The sequence below is a fragment of the Cucurbita moschata genome, unplaced genomic scaffold (genome assembly GCF_002738365.1).
Source record: "Cucurbita moschata cultivar Rifu unplaced genomic scaffold, Cmos_1.0 Cmo_Scf00013, whole genome shotgun sequence".
NCBI lineage: Eukaryota > Viridiplantae > Streptophyta > Magnoliopsida > Cucurbitales > Cucurbitaceae > Cucurbita > Cucurbita moschata.
Genome location: NW_019268529.1, coordinates 637,562 through 650,581, shown reverse-complemented (window position 1 = coordinate 650,581; position 13,020 = coordinate 637,562). Strand labels below are relative to the sequence as shown.

General features: G+C 34.9%; 3 protein-coding genes across 9 annotated transcripts; all 3 read right to left on the bottom strand.

Moving 5' to 3' along the window:
• Positions 1-2,479: 2,479 nt before the first annotated feature.
• LOC111451639 (pleckstrin homology domain-containing protein 1-like) lies at positions 2,480-3,885 on the bottom strand. The gene is made up of 2 exons (XM_023092118.1): positions 3,280-3,885; positions 2,480-2,927 (listed from the first exon to the last, which is right to left on the bottom strand). Exon 1 carries the CDS (start codon positions 3,817-3,819, stop codon positions 3,385-3,387), a length of 435 nt encoding a protein of 144 aa, XP_022947886.1. The 5' UTR covers positions 3,820-3,885; the 3' UTR covers positions 2,480-2,927; positions 3,280-3,384.
• On the bottom strand, positions 2,480-7,220 carry LOC111451638 (probable NAD(P)H dehydrogenase (quinone) FQR1-like 3). Of its 6 annotated transcripts, none has more exons than XM_023092111.1 (6): positions 7,122-7,220; positions 6,553-6,612; positions 6,324-6,417; positions 5,738-6,003; positions 4,719-4,903; positions 2,480-2,927 (listed from the first exon to the last, which is right to left on the bottom strand). In XM_023092111.1, exons 2-6 carry the CDS (start codon positions 6,576-6,578, stop codon positions 2,854-2,856), a joined length of 645 nt encoding a protein of 214 aa, XP_022947879.1. In that variant the 5' UTR covers positions 6,579-6,612; positions 7,122-7,220; the 3' UTR covers positions 2,480-2,853. The 6 variants fall into 6 exon arrangements, with proteins under 6 accessions (XP_022947879.1, XP_022947880.1, XP_022947881.1 ...); XM_023092112.1 differs by having other exon boundaries at positions 6,553-6,607; positions 7,121-7,200; XM_023092113.1 differs by lacking the exon at positions 7,122-7,220 and adding an exon at positions 7,008-7,026 and having other exon boundaries at positions 6,553-6,611.
• A 1,011-nt stretch (positions 7,221-8,231) lies between these two features.
• LOC111451650 (anthranilate synthase alpha subunit 2, chloroplastic) lies at positions 8,232-12,804 on the bottom strand. 2 transcript variants are annotated; one of them, XM_023092131.1, is made up of 11 exons: positions 12,612-12,804; positions 12,013-12,197; positions 11,717-11,906; positions 11,138-11,289; positions 10,664-10,779; positions 10,324-10,570; positions 10,169-10,225; positions 9,751-9,903; positions 9,119-9,199; positions 8,866-8,952; positions 8,232-8,665 (listed from the first exon to the last, which is right to left on the bottom strand). In XM_023092131.1, the coding sequence occupies exons 1-11, from the start codon at positions 12,763-12,765 to the stop codon at positions 8,342-8,344; spliced, it is 1,746 nt and encodes a 581-aa protein (XP_022947899.1). In that variant the 5' UTR covers positions 12,766-12,804; the 3' UTR covers positions 8,232-8,341. The 2 variants fall into 2 exon arrangements, with proteins under 2 accessions (XP_022947899.1, XP_022947900.1); XM_023092132.1 differs by having other exon boundaries at positions 12,013-12,185.
• Positions 12,805-13,020: the final 216 nt, after the last annotated feature.

Sequence of the window (13,020 nt, the reverse complement as noted above, 5' to 3'; positions counted from 1 at the left end):
ACAATAAATAATTTTAGGTACTTAAAAATATATTGATTAAAATAGAATAAAGTTGATATTTTAATCTTAGAAATGAACAAAAGCAATGATTTATCACTCGATAAAATAAAATAAATATTTATTTTTGTTGAATAATTCACCGTCCTATTTTTTTTATTTTTTTATTTTTTTATTTTTATTGTTTGGCAATAATGAAGATAGTTTATTAAATGCATCATTTAGATGGGTCCCATGATTGAAAGATGAACCTGGTTGAGTAATATTTACTCCTCCGACATTTTCTCATCAAATTAAAAATAAAAAATTAAAAAAAAAACTAAAATTACCCTCCAACATGGAACTCTTTTTGTTCTGTCGTAGGTGATGTGTCACCTACTAAATTTAGGCATAAGTTTGCATTAATTATTAACTCAATTCTTTATTAAGGCATCTACAACTCAGTTTTGGAGACTTTTAGGTTTCGTAAATGGCTACAGGCAAGATCTCGCTGACTACAATGGCATCACAATCCACTTCTTCAGGACCCAGCATCCTCGCTGACACTTTTTCCTTCCTTCAATCGATGTGGGACCTCCGCCAAATCCACTCTCTTTGGGCCAGCGTCCTTACTGCACATCGCCTCGTGTTTACCCCTTCGAGAAACAGCCTCCTCGCTAGCACATGGTATGATGTCTGGCTTTGATACCATTTGTAATGGTCCAAGTCCACCGCTAGCAGATATTATCTTCTTTCAAACTTCCCCTCAAGACTGAAGTTTTTCACGCCCTGGCCCAACTTCCAAGAGTGTTTGTTAATTAATTTTAGTTAGTTGATAAATTTCACTTATTATTTAATTAGATTTTTTTATTAATATTTTGAATTAATTTTGATTAATATTATTATTTAATTTATGATTTATGATACATAAATTATCCCTATATAAAAGGTTGTCTAGGATGAAGCATATTATTGAGTTTAACTAAGTTTGTGTGTCATTTTGTATTTGTTGAGCGACATTTGTGATGAGCTTTTGTTGAAAGACTCTATAGTGTGAGAGTGTGAGATAATACACTTTGTAAACACTTTGATTATTGAGATTGGTTGCAGTCCGTGGATGTAGGAGAATTTATTCTCTTCGAATCACATAAATCTTTGTTTAATTTATGTTCGTAGGTGTGTGAGTACAATCGATCTTGCTTCCCTTATTAGCACAAATATCGTGTAGGCTTTTGAAAATTTGAAGGTAATCCAATAATTCTCCTTTTTTATATTTTATTTTATATTTATCTCTCTCTTTTTCTTTTTTTTTTTTCCTTTCCCTTTTTCACATTCACTTTATTGGAAACTCGATTGCCTAAAGAATCACGGTGCGAGCGTGCTTAAAAGATTCCTCCTTTTATGTTTCTTCAAGAACCGAAGGTTAACTTTGTAATTTAAGTATTTCTACATAAATCTATTTTGTTTATCCATTTTCTATAAAATCAAAAACAAATTCTTCGTTATTAATTTATATGTTCAAATTTGCATTTAAAGTTTGAAACAAGAGTTGGAGTAATGTCGCCAACTATTTAATCTCATAATAATAACAATAATAATAATTAAAATTATAGAAGGGGGCGAGAAAAATAAGGTAAAAAATTATGATCGGACTTCTAAATTTGTTTTAAGTTATTTGTTATTTTTTCTTTTCACTTCTATTTATAATAATATATTTATGAAAAATATATATATAATTAGATGATATTTTTTTTAATTATTTTTGTTTTGGTCGCCTTTTTTTAGTGAATATGATGGTTGAGAGTTAGAAATTATTATGTTTGATCGTGTATGGAGAATGTTATCTAATTATTATGTTTCTATGTTCATAGAATTAATCATAGGAATCTTATAGATATTGTTTTTTTATAAATTTTTACATGTCTTAAGATTTTATGTCTCCATTCAAAGAGCTTCAAACATTGTAGGGGCATCCGTGCAAGTTCAAGGTGAGGACACGATAAGTTCGATGATACAAAAGTTTGTGATAGAGTATTGTGTACGAGAGGCATGACTTAGAAAGACATCCTAGAGAAATTAGGAGGCATAAAAAAAATGAATGAAAGGCGAGAGGACAGTAAAGAGATTGAGAAGACACGATATCGATGAAGGTCGTGAGCCAAAGTCAAGGCACGATCAACAGAAGGAACCAAGACGAAAGTGAGAAAGTTGAAGGAAGATGACAATAGAAGGGAAAGAGATATATCAGCAAGACATCGATCAGAATCTTATAGGAGGGAAAATCAAGAGAAGAACAGAGATTCTCGATGTTCTCATGGTAGAGTTCCTTCATCACATTCTCATAGAGAAAGAAATGAAGTTCGTCGTAAATATAATGAATGAGGAAGCAATAGATCATCATTTAGTTTTATGTCGGTTTAAATTGTTGAAACTCATTAGCATTTCAATTGCTCCTCAGACAATTACTGTGAGTGCCTAACTTATATTTTCATGACAGTAAATAGAAAAATGTCAATTTCATTTCAATGAATCTCTCATTCCCAAATGGGACCTAAACAAAATTGATATTGCTTCATTTTGAAGAAAAAAAACAGTAAACTATAGGTTAGGGTTTCGATACCTTGGTTTTAGCCTGAAGTTGATTCAATTTGTCCAGTTTTCACGATCAACTGTGCAAAATTCAAGGCTAAATCTGGTTTCTTGATTGCATCCTCCACATGTTATGTTTACTGTAATAATCGATTCGAGTGGCAACGCAATTCATCGTTTCACCGACTTCCAGGCGGAATTCTCGACGTGCTGCTAGGAAATGATAATTCCGGGGGAGCCGTAGCAGATTTTTTGTGTTGTAAAGTAATTCGTAAACTGCAGTGTGCCCTAGCGTACAGTTTCGCTGAGGATACCAAATGATTTCTCGATCGATCCTGGAACTCCATGCGAGCGTGCCGTAACTGTAAGGAAAATCGAATCAATTCACAACTTTCTCCAGACTCATACAGGTTGATCTGGAAGAAACAGTTCGGCAAAAAACAACTTGATAAATTGAAACCGTAAGAGAAGAACAGTGATCTTAGAACAAAAGCTATTAATCAGTATACTAAACCGGAATCTCAACACTCCGGTAGGCACGCAATTTTCCATTCTACATTGGCGATCAAATACACAAGAAAAACCGAGCAATAGGATTATGCCTGACAGAAAGTTCGGAAACAAAGAGAAAACGAAGTAGAGGAGATTCATTTCGATTCACATCACCGCCATAATTTTAACAACCAGAGATATGGAAACAGAACTCGATAATACCAAACCGACGAAAGGTAGTCATCTCGCGATCATCCGAGACCAAATCTCGCATCATTTCTGTACATAAAGAGCGTGAAAGACGAAGAAAAGTCGTAAACGTCGAAATCATCGCCTGTTATCGTAATCAACGACTTCAGATTCGGTAACCGATCGCGAATTCTGAACTATCGAGCGGCCGATCGAATTAATCCACTCCTCCTTTTCGCGCTCCGACTTGGCGATAAAATACATGGTGTCTTGACCAGTGGTAGAGAGCTCGAAGGCGCAAGGCTTATGGAGGACATCCTCAGCGCCCTTGACAGTGAGGCAGGTATTGACAGGGATGACACCGCGTGGAATGGAAGCGCGAGTAACAACAGAGTCCTTAAACCACAAGAGTTTACCTTGTTTCAGAACGAACCAACGGCGACGCCAGGTTTTGAAGTATTCACCCTGCTTGTTGAGCCAGCCGGCGCGTTCGGGACTGTTCCAGAATTCGACGCCCTTGTAATCCTCTGGACTTGGATCTTGGCCGGTTGCCGATCGCCACAGGCTCTCCATTCCAGCGTAGCAGAGAAGCGGAGAGAAACAGAGAGATGTTTGTCTTGATTTTGGTGTGTATGCGAATGGGACATCACAAATTGGAGACTCTTGCTTCTATTTATATACATACGTGCGTGTATATATTTATTTTTCGATTTTCACGGATTAATTGTGGAATTCGCTGCCAGCGTTGACTTGTTGACTAACTAAAACGAAGTCGTTTTAGTCGACTCCCAAACCAAATAAAGCTGTATTGGCTGATTTGGAAGAGAATTTATTATATTCTTTTAATAATCAGTAACGTCCGGAATAAATAAATAATATATTCATTGTCATTAAAACAAAAAATAGAAAACGTAATAAAAAAAAATAATGCATTAAATTATATTTGATCCAAACTATAAATTTACAAAAATAATAATAATAAATAAATAAATCTTTGATAACAGTTTTTGTAGCAAAATTTTGTGTTTTTATAATATAACCAAAATATATGGAAATATTTGATATTATTTAAAATTCAATAGCTCAAAATGGAACGCTTAGGTAAATAAAATTCAATTTTAAATAAAATTCAATTTTATGTTAAAATTTTAAATACATTAGAGATCAATTAAACACATAACTAAGAGTCAAATAACTTTTTAAAACACCAATTTTAAGATTAGAGAAAGTCGTTTGAGCTCGTTTGATATATATATACACACACACACACACACATAATCCTAGCTTTTCACTCGTCCTTAACCTTAACCCGCCTCGTTGAATAAACATCATCATACATTTACATGATTATAATTTTGATAACTTTACACTACCATTAACGTTTATAATTGAACAAGCCAGATATGGTATACATGTTGAAAGGAAGTATGGTTAATTTTTTAGCTTTTTGGTTAATTCAGCAACATACTTACCTTGGTAAAAGGCCTGGTCGAGCTCGAGCTCCGTGGGCTGTCGGGTTCCATCGGCTGCAAAAGTTCCAGCGCCATAGGGAGAGCCACCCTTCACTTCATTCATCACCATCATCCCACTCCCAAATGTGTATCCAAGAGGCACAAATATCATCCCATGATGTGCTAGTTGTGTTATCGCGGTCAATCTATGCATCATCGTAACAATGATCAGGGAAGGAGTCAGAAATTTATATAAGAAACGGGTAATATGAAACATAAGATCAAGAACTTAGTAGACATTTTTAAAATCTAGAAACGTGTTAGATTACATAACCTAAAAGTACCCCAAAATATAGAGCCAAAAGTGGGAGTCTTATATCAGTTTAGTACTCTCCATTCTCGCTTTCTTCAATAGTAAGAGAAGGACGACTTACACCCTCCGGGAACAAGAAGCCTCTGAACCTTTATAGCAGCGGATTCCTTTTTTTTCCTATTCTTCCGCCGCCTCTACTGCTGTGATTGCACTTGAACTAATAGAAATAGAAGGCCTATCGCTTTCTTTTCTCTCATTTGAAGGCACATGAAGTGGATAAGCCAGACAAATCAGAAATGGAAATGAAGTTTATCCTTCCAAAAAAAAAGTTTATTCCAATCTTCTCGTACTATTTGAGAAACAGGGTAACAGCCCAAGCTCACTGCTAGCAGATATTGTCCTCTTTGGGTTTTCCCTTTCGAACTTTCCCTCAAGGTTTTTAAAACGGACCTATTAGGGAGAGGTTTCCACACCCTTATAAAGAATGCTTCGTTCTCCTCCCCAATCAACGTGAGATCTCACAAACCAGAATTCATTTGGGAATGAAGCTAATGGACAAAGGAGCTAAAACTAAGAGCCAAAACTTGAATCAGCACTAAGATCAGCAGGACTACTTTTTGTGCAACTACGTTTGAACGATTATTTTTTGAGTTCTTCGTTCATGAACAATGATTTCATGTAAATGTAAAGAATATGCTGAAAAGCTAAGGAGAAAGTGGTCTCTTACGCTGTAAGCTCCTGGCCTCCACCATGGAAACCAGTACTCCAGAAAATTCCAGCAGGTTTACCAGCAAGTGCTTGGGACTGCCATATCTCACCTGTTGCATCAAAGAATGCCTTGAATTGAGCAGCCATGACACCGAATCGAGATGGAAATCCGAAGAGAAACCCATCTGCCTCCAGCAATTGTTCTGGCTTGATCTCTTGCACATCAACTTCTTTTGGAGGAGCTTTTATCTTGTTCAGTACCACATCGGACAACGTCTCGGGCACCTTCTCCGAACCAGGCAGTCACGTTAGGCAAAGCTTATTGCCAATCAAAAACATTATAAATAAATTTTGGGACAATAATCACAATTTTCAGAAATTTTAGTGTACAAATTTAGTGATAATCAAACGAAGTCTAAATAATTATCGAAGGGCCATTAAGTTTCAACATTGAGTTATATACAAAACTCAAAATTTGAAAACTGTATAGAATAAGCATTTGATTTGAGCTACAAACACTACATTCAAAATTCATCCCAAACTCAGCATCAATTGTGACAAAAAACAATGTTGCATTTTCTTATTTCATCAAGACTCAAAAATACCTGCCACAGAGTGGCTTCTACACCTTGAACTGAATTAGCTCCCTGTTGAATTCTCCTCGCCATGGTTCCAACATGCCCATGTAAGGAATAGTACCTGTAAATCTTTTACATATCAGCAGCAAATCAAAGTGAAATTTGAATCATAGCATGAAGTTGAATTCAAGGATGATTCGGACAATTCAAGTGAAAGAGTGAGAAATGGAAAGGATACAGGGAGGAAGAAACTTACACAACATATATTTTCGTGGTCGACATAGCTTGTGTCTTGAATTCAAATCAGCTTCCTGACGGATAAAATTACAAATTCAAGTTACTTTTCGGGGAAAACATGGAGAAACTGAAGGCAAAAGCAGTATAACCATATCGAATCATCCAACAGCCACTCAATCTTTAACAACACAAACCATTCAATATCAGAAGAATTCGAGTCAAAAAGAAAGTTTCAGATAGGGTTTTCTAAATTTTTTCATCAAAATTTCATGTTAATTTGAGGATCAATGACGATTTTGATAATGCCCTCGCACTCTCTCTGAACTTCTTCTTCATTCATTCCCCCCTAAAAAAAACCAGGATTTATAAGAACCAGAAAACAATCAGATAGCAGAATGATCAAGACGAATCAATTCATTCATCGAGTTAATCAGACAAAACCTATAACGCAAGGATCAAAGCACAAACACAGACAACAGCAATCGCTTAGCCATTCTTACGAAGAACATTGCCCAATCCTGAAGCATCCGTGAAATCCGTAAAAATCGAAAGGACGAAGAAGAAGAAGAAGAAGAAGAAGAGAGAACCTTTACTGTAGAGGCGATCAACTTGGAAGGCGCACAAGCTTCATCAAGCCGATAATGGATGAGTGAAGAATAAGCCCACGGAAAGCGTACAGACAAAACGGCGTTTCCAAGTGCTTTTTTTATAATTAAAAATTTAAAATTAAACCGCGCTTCTCATCCAATTTTTTTTTGTAGGTTAAATTAATAAAATTATCGCTTAAATTTATGTTTATCTCAAAAATATTTTTAAAATTTTAAAAAATGTTTTAAAAAAAAAACCTTAAAACTCAAAAATATTCTTCATTTTTTAAACTATTTCCTTTTAAAAGTTGTGTAAATACCTTTAAAATTCTTAAAAACTTAAACAAAAAAAAAAAATACTAAAAAATATTTTAAATTTTGTATTTTTTATTTTATTTTAAAATTTTATTTGATGGTATTAATGATATTTTTTTTAATTTTTTAAAGTCGAAGATTAATACTGAAATTTTTAAAAATTGATGAATATATATTTTTTTAAGACAAAATACAATATTTAGACTTGTTTTTATTAAATGAGCTATATGAATTTGTTTAATTTATTATATAAAATCTCCAAGAGAATATATCCCACGTAACCAAAATTGGTTAGGTTCTAATGCTTGTTCATTCCACCATTTAAAATTGCAATACTTAAATAAATATTTCAAAAATTAATATTTTAATAAAACGATAATGATATTTTTTAAAAATCTGAAATCTCCCAGAATCTTATTTGGTTGTACAGACATGCTTAAATATTCACATTAAATAATGGTATTTTTAAATAAATTAAATTGAGCATTATTTGATGTTCCCATTAAATAATATACAATCCACTAATAAAATTTAAGTAAATTAAACTAAGTTACAAATTTAATTTCTATTTTTTTCAAATTTGAATTTACTAGATATTTAAATTTTAAAAAAAAATCTAATAAATTTTAAAATACAAAATTACATTGAAGAACGATATTTATTTTTATTTTTAATTTTTGAAAATAACAAGTTAAATAATAACCATTTATCTACTGATTAAAAATTTAAGTTTTTAGAATTTGGATAAAAATTATTAAAATTATTGAGAAAACAAACACAATTTAAGAAATCTAAAAATAAAAAGCTAAATGGTTATTATTATTAATTCAACTGAGAAGATCTCTATATAAGAACAGAACCGAAATTAGGAACTTGAAATTTTTATGGAAAACAAAAAGCTTACGATCATTCTCCAATGAACGATGATTCTGCAAGGTCAATTGCACGAGCAAGGGCAGCGGCTTTGTTCTCACACTCCCTTTGTTCGTCTGCAGGGTCGCTGTCCGCCACAATCCCGGCACCCGCCTGGAGGTGAGCCACCCATTCCATACGACGGTTCGCATCCTTGTACGAGTAAATGGTGTCGTAACGCGTATTAGTAGGGAAGACTATAGTCCTCAGAGCAAGGGCTACGTCCATGTCTCCTGAAAACGAAATGCCACCGAACCCGCCACTGTATGGCCCGCGCCTGGTAACCTCCAGCTGATCGATTAACTCCATTGCTTTCACCTGCATTGCAATGGGATCGATCACTAAAAGCCTCGAGGAAAGTCTAGAAACACGTAGATGACTGCTCGTGTAATGAGCTTCGTCGAAAGAAAAGCCGAAATCGTGTTGAGAAATGGATTGTGCTTAAACTAAACTAAACTAAACCACACCATCGTCCAAAGACTTGCAATTCTAAGAAATGGATTGTGCTTAAACGTTACCTTTGGTGCTCCACTAACTGTCCCTACAGGCAATGCAGCACGCAAGACATCCCAACTGTTTAAATCATCAAGTAACTCACCTGTGACCTGGGAAGAGAATGGCTTAATTACTTAGCTAAACGACGTCGACTCTGTAAAATACGCTAGAAAGACGGCGTAAATAAACCTTTGGGTGACAAGGTTATTCATTGACAGTGAAAAAATGGACAACATAATATTCGTTCATAAACTTTTTGGTCGGGTATATACTTACAGTCGAACTGATGTGCATGACATGGGAATACCTCTCGATATTCATTAGCTTTTTAACTTTCACGGAACCAAATTTTGATACCTGCACGTGTAGTTCAGGTGAGATTGGCCGCTAAATATCCAGTTTAGAAAACTTTAGGTGCTAAAATCTGATGCAAATGCAAAGGATATATATTTACAACAGAGCAGAAAGGCAACAAAACGCGAATAAACAACAGATCTGGAGAAAGAATACACCAGAATAGAGCTAGATTGGAGGTTTCATCACAGTAGTTCTGCTACTATAGTTGGTAGCAGCCATAAAAATGGCTGGTTTGCTCCTTGGCTATCATTTGGGGTACCAAACAAACTTTATTGTAATATCAAACGTCCAATCAAAAGAATATATTAGAGAAAACGTCCTAAATCAAAATTTTGAGAGATAAAACCCAAGATAAGAGACTCTGTTTTAATCATACAACTACAAGGAATCCTATTGTTGAATGTGAAAATAGCAAAGGCTTAAAGATGACTTTAAGAAACATCCATGATAAAGGAACTTTTTTAAATAATCAGAAAGCATTAACCTTAGATCGCATGAAAAAACAATCAAGAAATATGAGAAACTAGACCATGATGATCAAACAGAATTACCTTCCCAACATCATTTCTTCCCAAGTCAACCAGCATTATATGCTCAGCACACTGCTTTGCATCGTCCAAGAGCTCCTTCTCCAACATTAGATCCTCCTTTTCTGTTTTCCCTCTTCTAATGGTTCCAGCCAGGGGTCGATTAGTTACCTTCCTCTGTAAACGTTAACAGAAACACAACCATACTTGATGAATACCCAGTAGCCTAGAAAGGAAGGTAGAAACTAGAAGATGGGGCATTGAAACTGTGAATGTGGAAATTTTGTTAGGAGTAAGATGATACAAGTACACATCTGCATGATGGGTACAAGCCTAACTAACTAATAACGGGCTAACTTACTGATATAAACAAAAATGACAATCACTAAAAGAAAACGGGGAAATAGTAAAATAACAGAATAAAACGGTCCTAGTCGATTACCTTCTTCACACGTGTAAGAATTTCTGGACTCGAAGCAACTAGGATGCAGCCTCTAGCCTGATAACAAGATTTATACAATTAATAAAGCACTTGGACTAACAAAGGATGAAACAGCTAGTAATTTAACACACAATGACAACTGTAAAGCACGCAACCTGCAGATAAGTCATGTAAGGGCTAGGATTGACAATGCGCAGAGCTCGGTAAACTTCAAATGGATCTGCAAATGTTCGGCGCTCAAAACGCTGGCTTAACACAATCTGGAAGATATCCCCAGCCAGGATGTGCTCCTTAGCCTGCAAAACTGCCTCTTTGTATTCTAAGTTTGTCATACTTGACATCTTCAGTTTGGGACCAAAAAGATGAGTTGACAATTTTATTGATCCTGCGGGAAGCTTTGGTCTGAAATCAATGGTGTTAAACAATCTGAGAGACAACTCGGGGGTGGGAGCAACCATATTTGAAACACCTACCCTGAAACAGATGATCACTTACGGAATTATGTCATGTACTCTGGAGAGCAACTTTTCCAACCGAGCAGTTCCATCCTCATATGCCTCTTGAACTGAAGAATATTGATCCAAGTGCACCCAATGAATCACATAAGCTTGCTGCAATAAAATTCAATGAATAAAAGTAAGTAGCAATTTACAAAAGAAAAGTTGAACGCATTCAAATCACTATGAACCACAAAACCAGTTTACCAATGTGTACATACCATTTCTGTCCAAAAGGTTTAATAAATAACTAATCATTACGAAGAAAATTTTAAAGAGGCAATACGAAGCAAGATATCGAGATCAACATTTGGAAAAATTAAAAGGACTACTTCATTCTCTCTATTTAATCACTGACGATGAAATATCAACTTAGCTGAGTCATTCTTCAAACAATAGTAAAACAGTGATATAACTAAGAAGATTACGACAAGTCTGAGAACAAGAATGTATGTACATTGGATGAATCTACCTTATTCACATGATCAAACACAAGAACATCATCATAAAGTCCTAGATGTAGATCAGGAAGGTTTCTGTCATCTGTTGGTGCACTAGAGAATGACAATTTCTTCTTTTCTACATAGCGGACAGTATCATACGAAAAGTAACCAACCCATCCTCCTGGCAAGACATTAATTTTGAAGAATTAGGGATTTTGAAGGCTGGTTGGAGTGGCCTGGTTGATTTGAAGACAATTAAGTAACAGTAAGGCAAACAAAATAAACTTAAAACAGGAACTGAATCATATCCAATAATAAAATCAAATCATGTAATATCCAAAAAGCAGTCTAATGGAGACTTCAAATCATCTAACGAGGTGTGACCTCAAGTCACTTAAACTTCATGGTATCGTTACAGATGCTCCCTAATACATACCTACACCCACCACCCACACATATTTTTTGAATGAATTCTCAATGGATTCCTTCTTCTAAATATGAACAGTAACATTGATTGTTAAATTTTATCAAAACAAAGATTTATGTTGGAATAGATGCATGGAAACACAAAGTAAATTATATTGTCAACATAATAAGTCAATTAGTACCACAAAAAGCATCTGGAAGTTCATCAATTAGTTGAGGTTTCCATTTCTCCATGATACTTCGAGGCACTGCCATAGGATCCTCAACAATCTTCTCTGTCCTTTTCCCTTCTTCATGATTCAAAATCGTAACAACATTTTCTTTAGCCAAAATTTCCATTGAGGGCTGAGCACCAACCACACTATATCTCCCCTAACGTAATAGCATATCAGAAGAATCTTCTGATCAGCAGCCTACATACTACGATTGGCAGTTTATAAAGCAGGGAAAAAAAAAATTTAAGTTTTGAACTACTTACCACGTTTGAAACCTGGAGGCCAGGTTCAACGGATTCAAACAAAAAACTAGGGGCATCTCTATCATCTTCCTTAACCAAACATCGGTAAGCAAGCACTGGCGTAAGGTGATCAGAGAATATGCACCGGTGAAGCGGAATCAAATTCCCCTTCTTTGAAAGTTCAACAAACGTTTCTGGACTATCAACTGGATAAACATCAGTAGTGCAACAACCAAAATTATAGAGGACAGAATGAGAAAATTTTGGCACACGCGTAACTTCATCTTTTATCAATTTATTTCAGAGTTTGAGATTCCTCAAGGACAAACATGCTTCTAAGACGTTCCGTAAATGTATACATATCAAAATGCACTCAGAGGGAAATAAGGTTTCCTTCGATCCAACTTTCTAATCTAAGCATCCAATTGCAGGCAAAAAATAAAACAATTCCATTACATTCCCCAATCACTACCAATTGTAAACTGATCAATTTTCTAGTCTAAGCATCCAATTGCAGGCAAAAATAAAAAAATAAAACAATTCCATTCCATTCCCCCATGATTATCAATTGTAAACTGAGTTTCCTCTCTCAATCATCTTTTCTTATACTAGAATTATACCGAGTGATGCAGCTGAGCATTTGATTGCACGGCCGACAGGTAATCGGGAGGTCGATCCGAAACTAGACAACTTAGAATCATAGTTGGTGGAGAATTTCGGCGGTAGCCGGAGTGTCACAGGCAACTGATTCCATGTAGCGGCTAGGGTTTTCATAATTATAAAAAATTCGAAATGCAGGAGGAAGACGCAACACAGATTAGGAAGAATAAGAAATAAATAAATGCCCTTAATTAATAGCCGTTAGAGCTGTTGATAATGACCGTTGGATATAGTTTAAAATTCTCTCTCTACATCCAACGGCGTAAATTGATCCTTCGCTTTCTTTTTTTTTTACTAAAAAAAAATAGTTTTTCGTTCCAATTCAATAAATATATATATATATATATATATTTTTTTTTTTTTTTTTTT